Source organism: Corythoichthys intestinalis, chromosome 8, assembly GCF_030265065.1.
Source record: "Corythoichthys intestinalis isolate RoL2023-P3 chromosome 8, ASM3026506v1, whole genome shotgun sequence".
Taxonomy (NCBI): domain Eukaryota; kingdom Metazoa; phylum Chordata; class Actinopteri; order Syngnathiformes; family Syngnathidae; genus Corythoichthys; species Corythoichthys intestinalis.
Genome location: NC_080402.1, coordinates 3,203,101 through 3,227,349, shown reverse-complemented (window position 1 = coordinate 3,227,349; position 24,249 = coordinate 3,203,101). Strand labels below are relative to the sequence as shown.

At 40.5% G+C, this 24,249-nt stretch overlaps 1 protein-coding gene across 1 annotated transcript in view; it reads right to left on the bottom strand.

Moving 5' to 3' along the window:
• nr3c2 (nuclear receptor subfamily 3, group C, member 2) overlaps positions 1-24,249 on the bottom strand; it is a 160,584-nt gene that overhangs the window by 12,621 nt on the left and 123,714 nt on the right. Inside the window, exons 5-7 of the mRNA XM_057843973.1 lie at positions 23,426-23,764; positions 15,281-15,425; positions 8,629-8,759 (exon numbers count right to left, since the gene is read on the bottom strand). Coding sequence (XP_057699956.1) covers positions 8,629-8,759; positions 15,281-15,425; positions 23,426-23,764 — 615 coding nt within the window. The remainder of the gene's footprint in view (positions 1-8,628; positions 8,760-15,280; positions 15,426-23,425; positions 23,765-24,249) is intronic.

Below are 24,249 nucleotides of genomic sequence, written 5' to 3'. Positions count from 1 at the left end.
CCATAGTCGATCGAGGCAATGTGCTCGTTATCTTGATTAGATCCAGTAGACTAGTTCATAATTCAGTAATTAGTATATTCAGTTGATTCGATCCAGGATAGGGAATAGCTGAGGACCGATGGTAGGCCGTGTCCGCCACCCTCCTTTTGTTGACTTAATCCTCGTCGCAGTTTTCGTTCCTTGCTGACTTCCGACGAACATTCATCTCAAGGTTGCGCAGCTCCTAGTAGGTTGCATCGCCATTTCGGTTGTGGACTCATGGCCTGGGGGACTGGCATCGCTAGGTCCTTCAGAAGGACCATTCCAGCGATCACTGTCCCACCTGGCACAATCAGAAGCTGCCAGCAGCGCATCAAAAGGAAACATCCTCGATATCGTTCCTCTTCGAGTGTGGTCAGACACCGCGGCCGCCATCTACCCCAGCCATCCTCCACAATATCCAGACTTTAAGGTGTTTTCCAGGCAGGCGCGTTGTCCAGGTTCTGAAGCAGGACAATGGCCAATCCACCAGTTCCATGTCGTTACAAATTTGAAGAATTTGAAGTCAATTGTCTGTGCATTTTTTCAAATAAACTCTATGCAAACTCCAGCCTGGCTTTTTTATGTCTCTGGGTCAAAAGTAGGGTCTTCCTGGGTATAGAGTCCCTTTTCATTCAGATGCCAACGGATAGTACGGGTTGGCACTGTTGTACCGTCGGACTGCGGGACAGCTTGAACTTGTTTGGATGTTAGTCGAGGTTCTTTATCCACCATTGTTCGTTGAAATCTCTCGTCAATTTTTCTTCTCCATCCACATCTACGGAGGTTAGCCACAGAGCCATGGGCTTTACACTTATTGATGACACTGCGCAAGGTAGACACAGGAACAGCCAGGTCTTTGGAGATGGACTTGTAGCCTTGAGATTGCCCATGCTTCCTCACAATTTTGCTTCTCAAGTCCTCAGACAGTTCTTTGGTCTTTCTTTTCTCAATGCTCGATGTGCTACACACAAGGACACAGGTTGGGTCAACTTTAATCCATTTTAACTGGCTGCAAGTGTGATTTAGTTATTGGCACCACCTGTTATGCGCCACGGGTATGTAACAGATATAATAGAGAAGCGTCACATGATTTCTTAAAGGGTGCCAATACCCATTTTTGGAGTTTTGTGTCAAATGAGAATGATTTAATTTTTTGCCCCATTGTCTTTTGTGTTTTTTGTTGCAAGCAAAATAAATGAAGATATTACTACCAAAGCATTTGTAATCGCAATCATTTTCTAGGAAAAATTGAGCATTATCTGCCAGATTTGCAGGGGTGCCAATACTTTTGGCCAGCAGTATAGAACAGAAATTTATAGTCTAACTTCCATTAGATAATGCCTGGAAATTTCAGGAAATAGCCCCTTGCCCCATTAATAACAAATTTGCTGGACATTTCTACAATAACCAGACGCGTGAAAGTGTCAAGAACCAATGCCCAACATTAACTCATTCGCTGCCACTGATGGCGATAGATGTCCAATCATGTGGCTCTTTGTCCTTCTCCTGTGAATTGAAACGAGCTTGTCAATAGTAGAAGTCCAATCTGTTTGAATTCGACGTCTATGGCCGTCAATGGCAGCCGCTGAGTTAAACAGGAAGGTCAAGGTTGGCAACAAATGAACAAACCTCCCTAGAGCCGTTAATGGCAGCCACTGAGTAAATAGAAGAGTGTTTGAAATGGGTTGAGAAATAAGCAAGTTACGACTTCATTTTAATGTCACTGCATTGACTTTGATCGGAACGTCGCCGTTTTGGTAGGGGCAATGAAAGATCTTTTCGTGCTTCTGGCGTGAATTGAAATGAGCTTGTCACTAGTAGATGTCCAATTCATTTGAACTATGAGGATGGCAGCAAAAATGAATTGGACATTGAAGGAATCTGATCTCTTAGCCAGATTGCTGGAATCACGCCAGCCAAACCGCCGGACCCGCGTTGGCGCAGCTCCAACGACCCGGGGCAGCGAGACTCCGACAACCCGGCCAAAAGGCCAAACTCTGCGCGTTCACCTTCGTCTTAACCCCTTGTACTGACTCCATTTTGAAAGCTGGAAAAATGCTTCAAAACACAAGTTGAACATTTATTCTGAGTCGACAGCAATCATACAGCACAAAGGGACCAAGGCGAGGATCCATGGTCACCATATCACAAGTCAACAAAAGGTTTCCGGAAAAAAAAAACAGCAGGGCCGAGAACCAAAAGTCGTATTTGCCATGTGGCAAAAATTTTTTCTCATGTGGCAAAATGGATTTTGCCATGTGGTATATTTTTTGCCATGTGACATTTTTCGCCATGTGGCAAAATGGATTTTGCCATGTAGCATTTTTTTTTTTTATACGTCAAAAATTAAAGCCAAAAATCGTATTTGCAATGTGGCAAAAATTGTTTGTCATGTGGCAAAATGGATTTTGCCGTGTGTTTTTTTTTTTTTTGCCATGTGGTTTGCCATGTGTCAAAAAATTTTTGCCATGTGGCAAAATGGATTTTGCCATGTGGCATTTTTTTGTTGTTGTTGTTATGTGCAGAGCCGTCAATGGCATAGCCTGACTTGGTTGCCAGTTGAATGTCAATGCACTCTAATGTAAAGTGTATGGTCAAAAATCCCAGCCAAACATGTTTTTTCTGCCATTTAAAATGAATCGAAAATTTGGATGTGCATAGCCGTCAATGGCATAGACTGACTTGGCTGTCCGTTGAATGTCAATGCGTTGTAATGATAAGTGGATGGCCAATAATCACAGCCACACGTTTTTCTCCCATTTAAAATGAATGGAAAATTTTGACGTGCATGGCCGTCAATGGCATGGACGTGCATGGCTTGAAAAACTGCCATATACCCCCCCCCCCCAAAAAAAATGACACAAACAAAAGTTTGCCACATATAAAAAAAAATTTCACATGTCTAAATCCATTTTGCCACATGGCAAAAAAAATCCCACATGGCTAAATCAATTTTGAAACATGGCAAAAAAATCCCACATTGCTAAATCAATTTTGCAACATGGCAAAAAAAAAGCCACATGGCAAAAAAAAAAAGCCACATGGCAAAATCAATTTTTCCACATGGCAAAAAAAAATGCCAGATGGCAAAATCTATTTTGCCACATGGCAAATAACACTTTTGCTTCTCGCTGTTTGTCAAAAAAAAAAAAAATGACAACGATTAGTCAAACATTTAGTCTTTTGAAGGCTCTTGCGGGGTAGGCTGTGGGCAGAAGAACGGTGTGCTTGGGCGTTGTTTAGGATTATTGTCTGTTTGTGGATTGGACAGGAGGGTTCAGGAGTTACTGTTGTCAGGGCAACGAGGGTTGTGGATTTTGCTGCCTCAGCGTCAAACGGGTTCTTGGAGTCTTGGCAGTCGTGTTACCAGTTGGATATCTGGAGTTCACCGGTGTTCCTTGTGTTGGGACAGGGCGTCTCGCCATTTGTTCTGGACTGTCCGGAAGAACTGATTGTGAGAGTTGGTGGTGCAGACGTTGGCTTGTCAGCTCAGTCAGTTGCATGACGCACACGTTGGGCTTCCGTGATAAGAAGGCGTCATGTATCTCTTATGCCCTATATTATGCTTGTTTTTATATTGAGTGTGTTAGAGAAATACAAGCTGTCAAACAGTAAATACAAGAAACGATACTGTTCCCTGATTGATTATATTAAGTGTGTTAGAATAATGCAAAGTCACTGGAGTCACAAAGATAGCGTGAGAGGCTGCGCTAGGTTGTTTATATGTAAGTCTGAAACATTTCTCCGTCTAAGCGGCAACTCTTTTGGAGTATCATATCTGTTTGCGCAGAGGCGAGGCGAAAGCGCTCGCCTACCCAATGCCAAACGGGGTCATCGGACACCACAGGCCGGTTGAAACCTAAGCCCAAGGTCAGAGAGCGTTAGCAACTCCTCTCTCGTCCTCTTTATCCCTTGATTCTCCGGCGGGTTCCGACCCGGAGGCGGCGGTCGTACGCCGACGAGCTCTGACAACTTCTGTGTAAACACTTTCCGCCAGCTTCCTCTCTGAATGGCTGGAACCGAGCGAGTTTTCCCCAAAAGTCGCCTAGGAGATGGCACGCTCGCTCGTGAAAATGAGTCACAACCGCTTCCCCGGGGCTTCTAAATGGTACAGGCGCACTTAACACTTTTCTATGCTCGGGATTAGAAAGTGGGCTTTCCACTTACTCTACTCTAACCCTTTTTGTACATTAGACTCTCCAAATGTAAGTCTTACTTTAGCCTAACTCTAAAGTAAGAACAGGGTTCCAACCACTTCTCATGCATGGACAAATACAAGCATGTAATTAAATCAAAGGTTATTAAAACTCATGGTTTCAAAACGAAACTAAAATGATCACATAACAACAAATTAAACAGCATAGTTTGCAATAATGAAACAACTAGAACAGTAACTGTTTAGATGTTATCATCCCATTCCTAATTATGAGCATGGAGCTCTTAAGTGTTGCATTTTTTTGACCAAATGAAGTCTAAGTAGACCGTAAATTGCAGTTCTTGGAGCACGGCCTGGCTCAGTGGCCGGGATCCAGACGAGCAGCGAGCACCGGAGAAGGAGGCCTCGGCAACAGAAGGCTCGGCCGTGACCCCCCGTGACTCTCCTTTTGTCTTTGTTTTTTTCCAAAATGGCTTACCGGGTTGTTTTTAACTAATTGGCTGCCATGAGTGGCGATAGACGTTCAAATCCGTTAATGAACAAATGTTATGAATGTGTCATTTGCACATTCTTTGAGTACACGGGAAAAAATGCCACTTCAAAAATGAGTAAAAATACTTACTTTTATCATATAACTAGTGTTGCACCAGTACCAACTTTTGGCTCCCGATACCAACACCTGGCTGTGTGGTATCGAATGATGTACAGTGGGGCAAATAAGTATTTAGTCAACCACTAGTTAAAGATGTCCCGATCGATCGGCATCGATTGGGTCCGATCACGTCATTTTCAAAGTATCGTAATCGGCAAAAAAATATCGGACATGCCTTTTTTTAATATACTGTATATATTTTTTTTAATTAAATCATTTTCTAATTGTATTTAACATCACAGACAAAATGTTTTACACTCATCCAGAGTCTTTAGTTTCGGCTTAAAGTAGGGCTATCAAATTTATCGCGTTAATGGCTGTAATTAATTTTTTTTAAATTAATCACGTTAAAATATTTAACGCAATTAACGTATGCGCTGCACGACCTACTCACGCATTGTCGCGCCGTTTTACCTATATATAGAAGCAAAATGCAGCGTAAATTGAGTAGAGTGAATTTTGGCAGTCTTTGGAGCCTTTTTTTAATTGGCTGAAGCCTTACAATCCCTCTCCCTACGATTAGAAATATCATATGAAGCAATGTGGGGAAGAAAGGTATTAACTGATCTTTTTCTTAACACCCTATGTTATTTCCCAACGCAGAGAAGATATATCAATTGGTGCCACTACGCACAGTCATGGTTGCACTTCCCATCATGCATTTGGGCAGACCAGTTAAATGGCTACAGTATCATTTACTGAAAGCTCAACAAATACACTAGATGGCAATATTTAGTCACAATATACAAAGTCACATTTATCCTTTAAGAATTACAAGTCTTTCTATTAGGGTTGTTCCGATCATGTTTTTTTGCTCCCGATCCCATCCCGATCTTTTTAGTTTAAGTATCTGCCGATCCCGATATTTCCCGATCCGATTGCTTTTTTTCCCTCCCGATTCAATTCCAATCATTCCCGATAATTTTTCCCAATCATATACATTTTGGCAATGCATTAAGAAAAAAATGAATAAAACTCGGACGAATATATACATTCAACATACAGTACATAAATACTGTATTTGTTTGTTATGACAATAAATCCTCAAGATGGCTATTACATTATTAACATGCTTTCTGTGAGAGGGATCCACGGATAGAAAGACTTGTGACTTTGTATATTGTGACTAAATATTGCCATCTAGTGTATTTGTTGAGCTTTCAGTAAATGATACTGTGGCCATCCGAAATGCATGATGGGAAGTGGAACCATGACTGTGCGTAGTGCTACCAATTGATATATCTTCTCTGCGTTGGGAAATAACATAAGATGTTAAGAAAAAGATCAATTGCTACCTTGCTTCCCCACATTGCTTCCCATGATATTTCTAATCGTAGGGAGAGGGATTGTAAAGCTTTAGCCAATTAAAAAAAAGCTCCAAAGGCTGCTAAAATTCACTCTACTCATTTTACGCTGCTTTTTATCTCTCTATATAGGTAAAACGGTGCCATTACAGATTGAGCGTGACAATGCGTGAGTGGGTCGTGCAGCGCATGCATTAATTGCGTTAAATATTTTAACGTGATACATTTTTTTAAAAATTGATTACCGCCGTTATTGGGATAAATTTGTTAACCCTACCTTAAGCCTAAACTAAAGACTCTGGATGAGTGTATCATATTATGTCTGTAACGTTAAATACAATTAGAAAACGATTAAATTAAAAAATATATGTGTACAGTATATTAAAAAAAAGCATGGCCGATATTTTTTTGCCGATTCCAATACTTTGAAAATGACGTGATCGGACCCGATCGATCGGGACATCTTTAGTAAAAATACTTACTTTTAGCATATAACTAGTGTTGCACCAGTACCAACTTTCGGCTCCCGATACCAATTCCAACACCTGGCTATGTGCAATCGCTATGTGCTATGAGCTATTATTTTAAAGAATTTATTTGCAAATCATGGTGGAAAATAAGTATTTGGTCTATACCAAAAGTTCAGCTCAATACTTTGTTATGTGCCCTTTGTTGGCAATAACGGTGGCCAAACGTTTTCTGGAACTCTTCACAAGCTTTTCCCACACTGTTGCTGGTATTTTGGCCCATTCCTCCATGCAGATCTCCTCTAGAGCAGTGACGTTTTGGGGCTGTCATTGGGCAACACAGACTTTCAACTCTCTCCTCACCCCATGGCATCAAAATGATAACAAGACCGAGGAGCAAAAATCCCAGAACCATACGGGGGGACCGAGTGAATGACCTACAGAGAGCTGGGACCACAGTAACAAAGGCTACTATCAGTAACACAATGTGCCGCCAGGGACTCAAATCCTGCACTACTAGAAGTGTCCCCCTGCTGAAGAAAGTACACGTCCAGGCCCGTCTGCGGTTTGCTAGAGAGCATTTGGATGATCCAGAAGAGGACTGGGAGAATGTGTTATGGTCAGATCAAACCAAAATAGAACTTTTTGGTAGAAACACAGGTTCTCTTGTTTGGAGGAAAAAGAATACTGAATTGCACCATACCCACTGTGAAGCATGGGGGTGGAAACATCATGCTTTGGGGCTGTTTTTCTGCAAAGGGACCAGGACGACGGATCTGTGTAAAGGAAAGAATGAATGGGGCCATGTATCGAGAGATTTTGATTGAAAATCTTCCATCGGCAAGGGCATTGAAGATGAGACGTGGCTGGGTCTTTCAGCATGACAATGATCCCAAACACACAGCCAGGGGAACAAAGGAGGGGCTTCGCGAGAAGCATTTCAAGGTCCTGGAGTGGCCTAGCCAGTCTCCAGATCTCAACCCCATAGAAAATCTGTGGAGGGAGTTGAAAGTCCGTGTTGCCCAATGACAGCCCCAAAACGTCACCGCTCTAGAGGAGATCTGCATGGAGGAATGGGTCAAAATACTAGCAACAGTGCGTGAAAAGCTTTTGAAGAGTTACAGAAAACGTTTGGCCTCTGTTATTGCCAACAAAGGGTACATAACAAAGTAATGAGATGAACTTTTGGTATAAACCAAATACTTATTTTCCACCATGATTTGCAAATAAATTCTTTAAAAATCAAACAATGTGATTTCCTGGGGGGTTTTCCACATTCTGTCTCTCATGGTTGAGGTTTAACCATGTTGACAATTACAGGCCTCTAATATTTTCAAGTGGGAGAACTTGCACAATTAGTGTTTGACTAAATACTTATTTGCCCCACTGTAAGTCAGAAAGCTATAATAAAATATTATTTTTGAAGGAAAGAGTCATCCGTTATTTTGTCTTCAATTCTACTTACAGCACGTTTACACAAGTTTAATTGTGAAGGTAATTTTAAAAAGGGAGCCTTTAAAAAGTGCAGCCTTAGTGATGAGATACTTTTTTGTACATTTTTGTAGTAGACTTCAAGCCTGCTCAGCATGATGGTAAATCTTAACCAAATCGATTTGGTCATCTCTCAGCGTGTTTTGGAAAATTCCTGCACATTCCTTACATCTTCTTCCGCCAAAAATATTTCCACTGATTGGCAGCTGTGAGCACTCTTCCAACTGGCCGCCACCAGCGCTTAATCTCAACCCCATCTCGCTCTACCGGCACCGACAGCATGTAAAATGCATGAACCGGAGACCCCTTTGGGGTCCCGGTGGACTTTTGCGACTTCTGCAGTTAATAGCCACTGACGGCTGAGGATTGTGACAGTCTTTAGACGTGATTGACGGGGGGAAAAAGTCGAAATTTCAAGTGAGTGTCAGTCAGTGACCAGGTGTCCTACTTTTTCCCACACAAAAATCGGACTATTTTTCACATTAGAGAAGTAGCTGTACAACTTTAGCATTTAGTAGTTAATACTGCTTGACTTACTTGTGCTGAGAAGCAGCAAAACCTTCATGGAGAGGAACTCGTCGTAGGTGAGCTGCAGTCGAACAAATTCCTGGCTGACTTGCCTCATGCCTAGACACAGGTCGTACATGGCCGATTGCTGCATGCGGTCTCTGAAAATTGGAAAATGTAGTTGCTCGGTTAATGAAATGCGGTAAACATTTTATGACACGATGAGACGAAAATATTACACAGAAGACATATTCATAATGTGTGACATTTTCATGTGTGGTTAGCCTGCATTGTAGCATCGTCTGGTTGTGCCACTCATGTGACATGCTGCGCCCCCCAACCTCACAAGTGTCCTCTCCAGTCTCCAGGCTTGCTTGTTTTGAAATACACTTGGTAAGATGTTTTCTTATCTTGGTAAGAAAAATATGCAATAGTGCTTTAGCCTTTAAAGGGATCCTCTATTTTTAAGACAAGTAATTCTTAAAAGATAAACGTTAGTATGAGTTATGAGATATTAAAACCCCTCTTAATGTTTTTGTTTTAATAAAGTTTGTAAAATTATTTTAAGTGATAGGTCGCCATTCTTGTTACGTCGCAGTGCGTGACGTCACCGGTCCCGTTGCCGATATTCCAGCGTGTCACTCGTTAGCTTTCTCAACATGTCGTCGGTTCTACCCTTCCTATTTTAACCAGATCTGAAAAGTGAAGAGCAGGACAGCACTGTCGGTCGTTCACAAGACGAGCTTCAGGGAAAAATGCGTGCAGCAAATACCTGATAAGACAAAAGTTGGGCAAAACTGGTGATGCGAGAGAGTGCTGTTGTGTTGGGAACTCCGGTTGGGAGTGAGAGTGTGCGCTGTCCAGTTTTATTAGCAGATATTCAAGGTAAGCATATTGCGTTTTCAAACTTATCCCAATATAATTATGTAGATTGTTAGCATCCAGAGCTGTCGTGTGCTTTACATACAGTACAGGCCAAAGAGCACACCTTGTGTAATCCATGTCTTGTACATTGTAACGCGTGGTAGTTACGATACGTGTATAAAAGTACTAAAAAGGGGAGAAGCTTCCACTTATGCACATTCATTCACAAAAAATATTTCCACCTTGACCACTCTTCACTCGGGAGCTCAGCAGTACGCAAACACGCGTTCCCTGACGAACTCCAACATTGTTGTAAGGTCCACGTCAGAGTCACTGTCGTCACTGTAGCGTGCCATAGTGCTTTAATTATTTAGTATGATATGGGGAAAACTCCCACGAAGAATAGTCAACAAAAAAGATAGCAATAGTAATCGAAATCCGCGTTTTTTTACTCACTCGAAGATCCAGGAATTAGACCGATCCCATGGAAATGTCGCAGCCGCGATCAGGCCGTCGATTCCACAAAATAGACTGATCCGAAAAGCTGCCGTGGGACCGACAAATGATCCGAAACCGATATTGCAGACGCGGTGGGACAGTCGGATCCAGAAAATAGACTGATCCCTTACTTGACTGAGGATCCAGGAAAAATGTTCGGGCGCCAGTTGTAACGCGTGTTTGGTAGTATACGTGCATACAGGGACCAAAAAGGGGGAGAAGCTTCCACTTATGCACATTTATTCAGTAAAAATAATAATTCCACCTTGACCACTCACTTCACTCCCCTTGTTTCCATTTGACTGGAAATTGCATCCAAAAGCAGCACATCGTGGCATTTTACTTCGCGGGTTTAGCTAGCAATAAGCAATTGTTGAACACGCTACACATTTGGAAAGATCCCAATGACGTCATCACTGCGAGCCCGCACCATGGCGCCAACTAACGGTCAAAATATGGACTAAATATTATAAAATATTGCCATTGATTTAAAATTTTATGTGTTTCTAACAACATATTTTAGTATAAGAGAACAATTGTGGTTTATTAGAGCCTACATGTATTTAAATTAGAGGATCACTTTAACACATTCACTCCCAGCCATTTTCACCGGGCCTGACCCCCCCCGGTGACCGAACAATGTCATTGTATGAAGTTAACTTTCCTATATATATAAAAGTTGTAAAGCAATAAAACTGCAACAAAAATGAATGAAATGAACAAAAAAATAAGATTTTTATAATGGGCCAAAATTATTTTCGAACAGATCATGTGACTAGCACCTTAGATGGTCATTTGCTTTGCATATAATTTTCAAAAAAATAAAAAAATTAGGAGAGGGCAATTTTATTTTTCAAATTATTTTTTTTTCTTTGATTGAAAATTTTTTTTTTTTTTGATTGAAGCAACTTTTTGGGGATTGAGAGAAACAAATGTCCTACCGATAATATGGCACAAACACAAAAAGGATTGCTTCAATCAAACTTTTTAAATGAATTTTTCAGTCTGAAATATTTTTTCGCATTCAAAAACATTTTCTGTGATTGAATTTTTTCATTTTTCTTTTTTTTTTGATAGAAGTGATTGTTCTTTTTGAAAATATATTTTGTTGAAGCAACTTATTTTTTGATTGAATACTAAAGACAAAAACGTCCTAGCCAAAATGTGGCCCAAACACATACAAACATTACTTCAATTAAAAAAAAAAAAAGTTGCTTCAATCAATTAAAAAAAAAAAAAATCCCCCAAAAAGATCAAAGAAAAATAGCTTTTCAGATGCTTTTTTTTTTTTTTTTTTTAAATTGAATAATAAATACACAAATCTACCTCCATATGGTTGCGGCCAGGGGATAAAATTTTTGACTAAGCTACATTAGCACGACACCGGCAGGCGTTCCGTATTCAGCGGACGACGATCTTGGCGAAAAGTATTACCTAAACAGCCTGCTTTAGAATTCCCCTCAAGAATGATGGGAAACAAAAAACGCTCATTGTCAACTTATTATTATAAATATTCTTGTAAGTTAATTTTATTGCTGACATCAACATGTTGTGCCCTCCTTGCCCCAAAAGTCAAACTCAGCCCATGGGAGTGAATGAGTTAATGGATTGGGCGTCGAGCGCAGTCAATGGCAGCCATAGAGGTAACTGAGACACTATGTTGGAAAATTTTGGTAGCAATTTGTTTGTTCCTTATTCATTTTTTTTCAACATTTTTAAAACGATATCTCGATTCTTGGCATGAGCGTATTGATAACCTTTTGGGATGCATTCCTTTTGGGAAGAATAACGATATAATCACCATTTTGATATTTTGTCATACCCCTAGTGGCCACCGCGTTCACATCTGATGTTGCTCACAGTGGTCCTCAGTGTGAGCAGGGAGCTTGTGTGTCTGCTCAGACACATGGAAAATTAACAGGAATATTGATCATTATTCAATTTTTTTTCCTCATAGGCTGCCATAGACGACGGTAAGACGGTGAATGATCGCTGCCGACCCTCCCCGTCAAAAAGGATGGGACATCTAGTTCCGTCAATGGCCGCCGTTGAGTCATAGGTTGTTTCACATGTAACATTTTTTGGGCCTTTGTGATGTCCTCATGAGTGGACGCTAGGTCTTTATTATTATAATGGTCTTTATTCAAGGGTCAAACACAGTCTAAACATTTTAAACACACACAACAACAACGCAATCATAAACTAAACAGAAAAAACTCTCTGTATTCATTTCGGTCCTATTTTGGTTTTTCAGTGTTGAACATTGGTTCCTCTTTAACAGAAGAATTCTGATATCACCCTTGGCCGGGGTAAAAAAAAAAACAACTAATTGTTTCTTCAGCTGCAGCCGACTTGCCTGAACGCAAATGTCGAGATGACTTTTTCTTCCGGCCAAGGGAGAAAAGAGAAAATAAAAGAGAAAATAGAGTACGGTGGAAAGCAGCAGCTCCGTTTGGACAATGAGTCAGAAAAAACATTCCAGGCAAACAGCTGGAGAGAATATGAGCTGGCACATAGAGCAGTGCTTGATGTTGCTTCGTGTAATTACTCGGGATACTGTATTTTACGCTGATATAACAGATAATACGTTCTGTTACATTACGTTGTTTCATGTATAGTATTTTGCATTACCTTATGTCATTTTAGCTATATATGAGCTAAATATAGTGGATTTTTTATGATTAGGGTTACCAAATGTCCCTTGAAAAACGGAATCGTCCTGTGTTCAGCAAGAAAAGTACACGTCCCGTATTCAGCTTTCAATGACTGGACGTCTATGGTCGTCAGTGGCAGCCAATGCCATTCAATGAGTTCATTTCGGGGCATTTTCTGTTGATTTTCGGTCATTTCCTTTTGCTTTTGTGGCATTTACGGATCAATACCTGTTGATTTGGGGGAATTTACGGGTCACTTTCTGTTGATTTTTGGTCACTTTCTGAGAGACAGCGAGAACAAAAAGCGGTATTTGGTATATGGCAGAATGGCTTTTGGCTTATGGCTTTTTTATGCTTGTGGCAAAATGGCTTCTGGTGTACAGTATGGCATTTTTTTTGGGTATGTGGCATTTATTTTTGGTATGTGTATATGTACGTTGTATATATGTACTATATGTATATACAAAAGGAATTTTTGTATATGGCATTTTTTTTCCAAAAATAAAAAATGCCACATACCCCAAACCATTTTGCCACATACCAAAAAAAAAAAAAAAAAATGCCACATACCAGATAAAAATGCCATATTCCAAAATCCATTTTGTCACATACCAAAAAAATGGCACATACCAAATGAAAATGCCACATACTAAAAAACATTTTGCCACATACCAAACGCCATACAACAAAATCCCTTTTGCCACACAGCAAAAAAAAAAAAAGCCACATAACAAAATCCATTTTGCCACATAGCAAAAAAAAAAAAAAGCCACATACCAAATAAAAATGCCATATACCAAAATCCATTTTGTCACATACCAAAAAAATACCACATACCAAATGAAAATGCCACATACTAAAAACCATTTTGCCACATACCAAATGCCATACAACAAAATCCATTTTGCCGCATACAAAAAAAAAATGCCATATACCAAATGCCACATACCAAAATCCATGTTGCCACATACCAAATAAAAATGCCCTATACCAAAATCCATTTTGTCACATACCAAAAAAATACCACATACCAAATGAAAATGCCACATACCAAAATCCATGTTGCCACATACCAAATAAAAATGCCACATGCCAAAAGCCATTTTGCTTTATACCAAATACCACGTTTTGTTCTCGGCCCTGCTTTACTTCCTTTACCTTTTGGGGCATTTACAGATAATTTCCTGTTGATTTCTGGTTACTGGGGCATTTCACGTCATTTCCTGTTGATTTTTGGTCACTTTCTCACTGATTGGGCTATTTACGGGTCACTTCCTGTTGATTTTGGGGTGTTTACAGGTCGCTTCCTGTTGATTTTGCATTACTGGGGAATTTGACATGCTTTCCTGATGCTTTTCGGTCATTTTATTTTTATTTATTTATTTATTTATTTTCACTTTTTGGGGCATTTCCTGTTGATTTTTGGGCACTTCCTTTTCCTTTTGGGGCATTTATGTGCTGCTTTCCTTTGATTTGTGAGAATTTACAGATCACTTCCTGTTAATTTTGGGTTACTGGGACATTTCACTCCATTTACTGTTGATTTTTGGTCACTTCCTGTTGATTTAGGGGCATTTAAAAATCACTGCCTGTTGATTTTGATTTTGGGTTACTGATGCATTTTTCGTCATGTCCTGTTGATTTTTGGTCACTTCCTTTACTTTTGAGGGCTTTTACGAGTCATTTCCTGCTGATTTTGAGTTATTTGAGCTTTAACTTTCTGTTGATTTTGGGTCATTTCCTTATACTTTTGGGGCATTTACGGGTCACTTCCGGTTGATAGTGGGGTATTTACAGATTACTTCCTGTCGATTTTGAGTTAGTGGGGCATTTCACGTCATTTCTGTTGATTTTCGGTCTCATCCCTTAGCTTTTGGGGCAGTTACAGGTCACTTCCTGTTGATTTAGTGGTGTTTACGGGTCACTCCCTGTTCATTTAAGGTTACTGAGAAGGAAGTGACACAAGAATGTCCCCAAATGAAAAGGAAGTAACTCAAAATCAACAGGAAATTCCCTAAATTGAACAGGAATTGACCGTTAAATCACCACAAAAGACTGACTGTGAATGCTTTGGTTTCAGTGCCATTGACGGCACTAGACGTCCAATCCAGTCAAAATGAACTGGATGTCTAGTGCCGTCATTGGCAGCTAGTAAGCTAACGTAGACACTATTCTAATGGAAGAATTTGCTAGCAACCTGTTTTATTTAGCCAAAGAGTGAAACCTTTTTAAAACAATATATCGATTCTTGGTGGGAGCATACCAACAACCTTTTGGGCAACAAAGTATTGCGATATATCACTTTTTCGAGGTATTGTCACACTCATAGTCATAAAAAGTGTTGCACACATTAAATGGTACTCAGTTATCTTCTATGGAGAAAATCAGTTCATGATACGAGCACATTAACATTACAAGCAAAAAATGATTCGGACATCTAGCGTAGTCAATGAAACTGAAAATGTATCAATCACTGCCACCCCTCCCAGTCCAAATGCCATCATTGGCAGACAACAAATCAACTAGTTCCACATCTTTTCATTCTTCCTGACCATGAGTTTTAACCCTGCAAAGGGTTAAAAAGTGACTATTAATGTGTTTATGTCATTAGGGAGCACTAAAACTATTTAACCGGAACGTGCACTCCATAATAAACAGGCACCTACTCGTTGAAGATGAGATCAGGAGCGAAGTAGAGCATCTGTCCGTTGGTGTGTTTGTAGGAGCGCCAGCTGAGGCAAAAGGAGGACAGACACATCCAGGAGTACTGGATCAGCGTAATTTGGTCCTCGATGGGCAGGCCTCGAAAACCTAGCGCAAAACAAACACAAAGTCAGTCCCGACAGAGAAAGTTATTTCCCGTACAGTCGCGTGTCTTTTCCCCATGGTTTCTATTCATTTGGAATCGGCCAGACGTCGCTCGTCAAAAGTAAAAATCCCAGCGAGGATTGCAATTCTGACGCCAGGGCGTCCAGAAATAGAACCAAATGCTCATAACGGTGCAACAAAAAGGCAAGCGAGGACAGACACGCGACTTATCCGTTAGGTGATGAGGCTATTTTTGACGCTAGCATTCTGTAATGCTACAAAGCGAGGCCTCGACTTACGACTTTGAGTCGTAACGTTAGACATTTGTACGCGCATCGATCCCGCAGCCCGATTGTTAACTTTCTGTTTGTTTTTCTTGTTTCCAAACACAGCAGTTCAAACCTACATTTCCCATAATGCCTAGCGCGACTTAGCTATCAGACAGCTTTATTTCGTTATTTTTTTTTCCTTTCAGGCATGACAAATCCAAACATACATGCAGCATTCATATGTGTTTACATGTAATTCAACACGAAAAGAAAAGGGCAGACGGGAGAAGCCGAAGCTTATTGAATCCCGCCCCCAGTATACCATAGGACGCAGAAATGATCGAATAACAATTTTTGACATTTCATATTGTGTAGTTATTACAAGGTTGTTGTTTTTTTTGTTTTTTTTCCCCCTCCCCTTGATTGTTCATTTTCCCAATAGTCCTTGTTGATCGCGGCGATGTTTGCTATGTTTTCCGCCATATACGTATATGTATGTATATACAGTATATATACACACACATATATTAGGGCTGTCAAACGATAAAATTTTTTAATCGAGTTAATTACAGCTTAAAAATTAATTAATCGTAATTAATCGCAATTCAAACCATCTATAAAATATGCCATATTTTTCTGTAAATTATTGTTGGACTGGAAAGATAAGACACAAGACGGATACATACATTCAACATACGGTACATAAGTACTGTATTTGTTTATTATAACAATAAATCAACAAGATGGCATTAATATTATTAACATTCTGTTAAAGTGATCCATGGATAGAAAGACTTGTAGTTCTTAAAAGATAAATGTTAGTACAAGTTATAGAAATTTTATATTAAACCCCCTCAATGTTTTTGTTTTAATAAGATTTGTAAAAATTTTAATCAAAAAATAAACTAGTAGCCCCCCATTTTTGATGTCAATAATTACTTACACAATGCTCATGGGTGCTGAAGCCTATAAAATCAGTCGCACCCAAGCGCCACCAGAGGGAAGCAAAACTCCATAAAACACAATTAACAAGTGGGCATTTCACTGTACTGTCATTTAAATCTGTCTGAGCGGGGCATGTGCGTTAATTGCGTCAAATATTTTAACGTGATTAATTAAAAAAATTAATTACCACCCGTTAACGTGATCATTTTGACAGCCCTGATATAAATATATATGTATATACATACATATATGTGTGTGTGTGTGTGTGTGTATGTATATGTATTTATGTATATATATGTATGTATGTATATATATGTATGTATGTATATATGTATGTATATATGTATATATGTATGTATGTGTGTATGTATGTATATATGTATGTATGTATATATGTATGTATGTATATATATATATATACATACATACATACATATTTATATATATATATATACATATATGTATATATGTATATATATGTATGTGTATATATATATGCAAATTTTAATCGAGTTAATTACAGCTTAAAATTTAAGTAATCCATTAAACCATCTATAAAATATGCCATATTTTTCTGTGAATATTGTTGGAATGGAAAAATAAGATAACACAAGATGGATACATACAATCAACATACGGTACATAAGTACTGTATTTGTTTATTATAACAATAAATCAACAAGATGGCATTAACATTATTAACATTCTGTTAAAGCGATCCATGAATAGAAAGACTTGTGGTTCTTAGAACATAAATGTTACTACAAGTTGTAGAAATTTTGTATTAAAACCCCTCTTAATGTTTTCGTTTTAATAAGATTTGTAAAAATTTTTATCAAAAAATAAACTAGTATCCCGCCATTGTTGATGTCAATAATTACACAATGCTCATGGGTCTCACCTGTCACTAATTATGATTACCTATTGTTCCCACCTGTGCCCCATTCCTCCATGTGCCAAAGTGTCTTCGCCCTTCGTTGCCAGACCATAGCCAAGATATTCTAAGTTGTAAGTTGCTCATAGTATTTTGCCATAGATCTTTGTTATTTTGTGCCTCATGCATAGCCCTTCGTTGTAGTTGTAAACTCCAGTGCATTTTGCCTGGCTCTCTTGTTTCTCATTTGTATCATTTTATTTTATAGCTCGTTATTTCCTCCTTCTGGAGCGCCCTCTGTTTGTTCCTGCTTCTAATTGTTTGAGTTAAATAAAAGACTGAACTGAATTCTGCACGTGAGTCCGCTCCGTTCCATCCAAGTGTGACATTAAGCCCATAAAATCAGTCGCACCCAAGCGCAAGCAGAAGGCAGGAAAACTCCAAAAAACACAAGTAACAAGTTGGCATTGCATTGTGTTGTCATTTTAATCGGTTTGAGGGGGGCATTGCGTTAATTGCGTCAAATATTTTAACGTGATTAATTTTTTAAAAATGAATTACCGCCCGTTAATGCGATAATTTTGACAGCCCTAATATATATATATATATATATATATATATATATATATATATATATATATATATATATATATATACATATATATATATATATATATACATACGTATGCATGCTTTCGCATACGTATAATAGCAAAGAAAAGTGGAAAATAGAATTTTCAAAGTCGTGACCACAAACCCAAACTTTTTGGGAAACAAAAGTGTTTTTATATGTCAATGCGATGAAACAAACTAGGAACCACCACTAAGAACTTGGGAACAAAATATGTTCTACATGGTGTTATCTTTAATATATTACCACTGGTAGGTGGATCAAGGAAATCTAGCCATTCTCTAGAAAAACAGTATTCTCTTTGTGAAAAAAGAAAAACATCAATCACCTTGCTTTTCAATGTAAAAGTCGATTTCCCCTGCTAATTCTAACAACACAACCATCAGACCTTCTCTCCACAGCATGGGAAATTCCCTTCCGCCTAACAGTTTACATAGTTTTCAGTTGTCGCCTTACCACTCTAAATGTCATACTAGCAATTGCAAATATGTTATAATGCAATGACATAATCAAACAAGTACTTAGATACGTGATTTTATCCATTTTCCTATGAATGTCGCAATAACCGCCTATCAGTTCCATTGAAAACCATTACAGCGCTGCTTGTGTTTGGGCCTACATAAACCACGTGACCACCTGCGGCGAGATCAGAGAGTGACGCAACTCTCTTTCCACACCGCTCTGGGTTAATTCCGACTTACACGGAAATTCGGGTTATGTCACCAGCGTAGGAACGGAACTCGTTTGTAACCCGGGGACTAACTGTGTATATACAGTGGGACAAATAAGTATTTAGTCAACCACCAATTGTGGAAGTTCTCCTACCTGAAAAGATTAGAGAGGCCTGTGACTGTCAACATGGGTAAACCTCAACCAATAGAGACAGAATGTGGAAAAAAAAAAACAGAAAATCACATTGTTTGATTTTTAAAGAATTTATTTCCCAATTAGAGTGGAAAATAAGTATTTGGTCACCTACAAACAAGCAAGATTTCTGGCTGTCAAAGAGGTCTAACTTCTTCGAACGAGGCTCCACTCGTTACCTGTATTAATGGCACCTGTTTTAACTCATTATCGGTATAAAAGACACCTGTCCACAACCTCAGTCAGTCACACTCCAAACTCCACTATGGCCAAGACCAAAGAGCTGTCGAAGGACACCAGAGACAAAATTGTAGACCTGCACCAGGCTGGGAAGACAGAATCTGCATTAGGTAAAACGCTTGGTGTAAAGAAATCAACTGTGGGAGCAATTATTAGAAGATGGAAGACATACAAGACCACTGACAATCTCCCTCGATCTGGGGCTCCGTGCAAGATCTCACCCCGTGGCGTCAAAATGATAACAAGAACGGTGAGCAAAAATTCCAGAACCACACGGGGGGACTGAGTGAATGACCTACAGAGAGCTGGGACCACAGTAACAAAGGCTACTATCAGTAACACAATGCGCCGCCAGCGACTCAAATCCTGCACTGCCAGATGTGTCCCCCTGCTGAAGCTAGTACACGTCCAGGCCCGTCTGCGGTTCGCAAGAGAGCATTTGGATGATCCAGAAGAGGACTGGGTGAATGTGTTATGGTCAGAGGAAACCAAAAATAGAACTTTTTGGTAGAAACACAGGTTCTCGTGTTTGGAGGAGAAAGAATACTGAATTGCAATCGAAGAACACCATGCCCACTGTGAAGCATGGGGGTGGAAACATCATGCTTTGGGGCTGTTTTTCTGCAAAGGGACCAGGACGACTGGTCTGTGTAAAGGAAAGAATGAATGGGGCCATGTATCGAGAGATTTTGAGTGAAAATCTCCTTCCATCAGCAAGGGCATTGAAGATGAGACGTGGCTAGGTCTTTCAGCATGACAATGATCCCAAACACACAGCCAGGGCAACAAAGGAGTGGCTTCGTAAGAAGCATTTCAAGGTCCTGGAGTGGCCTAGCCAGTTTCCAGATCTCAACCCCATAGAAAATCTGTGGAGGGAGTTGAAAGTCGGTGTCGCCCAACGACAGCCCCAAAACATCACTGCTCTAGAGGAGATTTGCATGGAGGAATGGGCCCAAATACCCGCAACAGTGTGTGAAAAGCTCGTGAAGAGTTACAGAAAACGTTTGGCCTTCATTATTGCCAACAAAGGGTACATAACAAAGTATTGAGATGAACTTTTGGTATTAACCAAATACTTATTTTCCACTCTAATTTGGAAACAAATTCTTTAAAAATCAAACAATGTGATTTTCTGTTTTTTTCCCCCCACATTCTATCTCTCATGGTTGAGGTTTACCCATGTTGACAATTACAGGCCTCTCTAATATTTTCAAGTGGGAGAACTTGCACAATTAGTGGTTGACTAAATACTTATTTGCCCCACTGTATACACAAAGTATTTTGATGTGAATTTCGACTTGAACTGTGAAATCCGCTTAAAAACTGGCTTACGTGGCAACTCGAGGCCTCCCTGTGTATTAATTCAGTCATAACAGGTAAAAGCTTGTTCATCATGAATTCATGCTTCAATTAAAGAAATGTATACATTTTTTCCGCTCGCTTTTCTTTTACACACAATATGCCAGTACACGATTTAATATGCGTCTGACTTGAAAGCTAACTCGCTGCTATTCCCCCATGGAACATCTTTATCTCATCTAACTGCACTTTAATGAGACGCATCAGAGCCAACATCTGGCCGCAGCACTGATGCAAATACCTTCACTCTTATAAATCCTACTTTCTATTTAATGGTCAAATAGGATTTTATCAGTAATCTCATCGCAAGATTTGCCCGACGGTTTCCAGGGGCCGAATAGCGGGAATATCGTCTTCATTAAAACGCAATTGCATTACAAGAGACTTTGAATTTACATCCAATCCGACTGACGTTTAATAAAAAATGGAAGGTCAAACGTGCGCTGTGGAGAGCTGGGATACTTTAGGCACTTTTTTTTTTTTTTTTTTTAACTCTTTCAGTGGCATGGAAGATAGTACACATCCAATCATGTGGCTTTTCTCATCATTTTTCTGTGAATTTAAATGAGTTTGTCACAAGTAGACATGCACTCCATTTGAAGTTCATTTGAAGCTTCATCTTTTAAGTATTAAAACAGTGGTATGAAAAAGTATCTGAGCATTTTGGAATTTGTTACATTTCTGCAATGTAATCTGATCTTTGTTAAAATCACACAGATGAAAAAACAGTGTATACTTTAACTAAAACCACCCGAACATTATAGGTTTTCATACTTTAACGAGGATAGTATGCAAACAATGACAGAAGGGGGGGAAGTAAGTGAACCATCACATTTAATATTTTGTGGACCCCCTTTGGCAGCAATAACTTCAACCAGACGCTTCCTGTAGCTCAAGATCAGTGTATTTTGTTCTTCTGAAACCATGCTGAAGTTTATTTACTTCTGTGCTTTGAATCATTGTCTTGTTGCAGCATCCATCCTCTTTTTAGCTTCAACTGTCTGACAGAGGACCTCAGATTTTCCTGAAAACATTCTGATAAATTTTTGAATTCATTCTTCTATTAATGATTGCAAGTTGAGGAAGCAAAACAGCCCCTAATCGCATGCTTCCTCCACCATGCTTCACAGTGGGGATGAGGATGAGGTGTTGATGTTGGTGAGCTGTTCCATTTTTCCTCCGCACATGACGTTGTGTTTTACTCCCAAGCAATTCAACTTTGCTTTCATCAGTCCACAACATATTTAGCCAAAACTTCCATTAGCAAACACTCTAGGGTTCTTTTTTTTTTTTTTTAACCTCTCTGGGTATTCTGCGCTGAACTCTTGGATTCATCTTTGGTGGACGGCCACTCCTTGGGAGAGAAGCAATAGTGCCAAACTCTCTCCATTTGTAGACAACTTCTCTGACTGTCGATTGGTGAACATCCAGACTTTTAGAGATGGTTTTGTATCCTTTTCCCAGCTTAATACAAATCAACAATCCTTGATTGCAGGTCTTCAGTCAGCTCTTTTGACCAAGCCATGATGCACATCAGACAATGCTTCTTATCGAAACAATTCTTACCAGGTGTGTGTTTTATAGTGGGCAGGGCAGCTTTAAACCACTCATAGAGGGTTCACTTACTTATCCCCCCCCCCCCCCCCCCCCCGTCATTGTTTGCATGCTAGCCTCATTAAAACATGAACACATGTGGAATTATGTCCATCCATCCGTCCATTATCTTCCGCTTATTCCGGGGTCGGGTCGCGGGGGCAGCAGCTTCAGCAGGGAAGCCCAAACTTCCCTCTCCCCAGCCACTTCAGCCAGCTCCTCGGGCGGGATTCCAAGACGTTCCCAGGCCAGCCGAGCGACATAGTCTCTCCAGCGTGTCCTGGGTCGACCCCGGGGCCTCCCGCCGGTGGGACATGCCCGGAACACCTCTCCAGGGAGGCGTCCAGGAGGCATCCGAACCAGATGCCCGAGCCACCTCAACTGGCTCCTCTCAACGCGGAGGAGTAGCGGCTCGACACCAAGCCCCTCCCGGATGACCGAGCTTCTCACCCGTTCTCTAAGGGAGAGCCCGGACACCCTGCGGAGGAAACTCATTTCGGCCGCTTGTATCCGGGATCTTGTTCTTTCGGTCACGACCCACAGCTCGTGACCATAGGTGAGGGTAGGAACGTAGATCGACCGGTAAATCGAGAGCTTCGCCTTTTGGCTCAGCTCCTTCTTCACCACAACGGACCGGTGCAGAGTCCGCATTACTGCAGACGCTGCACCGATCCGCCTGTCAATCTCCCGCTCCCTCCTACCCTCACTCGTGAACAAGACCCCAAGATACTTGAACTCCTCCTGGAATTATGTACTTAACAAAAAAAGGTGAAGTAATTCAAACCATGTAAAATATTCTAGTTTATTTAAAGTAGCCACCCTTTGCTCAGCCTATTTTGCACACTTTTGCCTTTCTCTTGATGAGCGTCACGTATCTAAAATAAGAATGGCCGGAAATCATGACTCAAAATCAGGGTTCACTAAATCCGGACCTCGGTGCCACTTTTCCTGTCGTGTTTTCCATGTCTCCCTCCTCCAACACACCTGAATCAAAATAATCAGGATCATCATCAGGCTTCTGGAGAGGTTGCTGATGACATAATCATTTGATCCAGGTGTGTTAAGGGAGAGAGACGTGGAAAACACGACAGGAAAAGTGGATTTAGTGAACTCTGCCCTAAATTATTATTATTTTGAAGTGGCACCGTTGCTCCAAATGTGGTGATTATGAAGTTAAAAAAAAAAAAAAAACTGACCCCAAAATAGCACATCATTGGCCGGCACTAACCTGGAAGTACTTTGGCCCACTTGACCAAGCGCACCATCTGCTTGCCGGCCAGGCAGTTGAGGCTGGACAGCAGGTGGTCGGCGGTATCGGGCAGCGAGCTGTCGAAGCCCGAATACACCACCTCGGGCTCGATCAGCTCCAGCACGCTGCAGATGGACGGCGGCAGGAAAGGTGTGACCGCTCCGGGCCCGCGGGGCGCCAGGGCGACTACGCCGCCGCTGGCGTTTAGCTCCTTCTCTGACGACAGGAAGTCCGCGCCGGGCGCCGCCTGGCTCTCCTTGCCAGCTTGCGGGTCCTCGCCGACGCCCTTTAGCTTGCCCAACTTCTTGGATTTGCGAGCTGTAGGGAGGAACCCACAATGACAAAAATGTCCTTTTTAGTCATTTCTCATATTCAATGACTATTTATTAGGGTTGTTCCGATCATGTTTTTTTGCTCCCGATCCGATCCCGATCGTTTTAGTTTGAGTATCTGCCGATCCCGATATTTCCCGATCCGATTGCTTTTTTTTTTGCTCCCGATTCAATTCCAATCATTCCCGATAATTTTTCCCGATCATATACATTTTGGCAATGCATTAAGAAAAAAATGAATAAAACTCAGACGAATATATATATATATATGCTCATTGTCAACTTATCATTATAAATATTCTTGTAAGTTAATTTTATTGCTGACACTGCGTTTCGGGGTCATCAACATGTTGTGCCCTCCTTGCCCCAAAAGTCAAACTCCGCGTATGGGAGTGAATGAGTTAATAAATTGGGCGTCGAGCGCCGTCAATGGCAGTCATAGAGGTAACTGAGACGCTATGGTTGAAAATT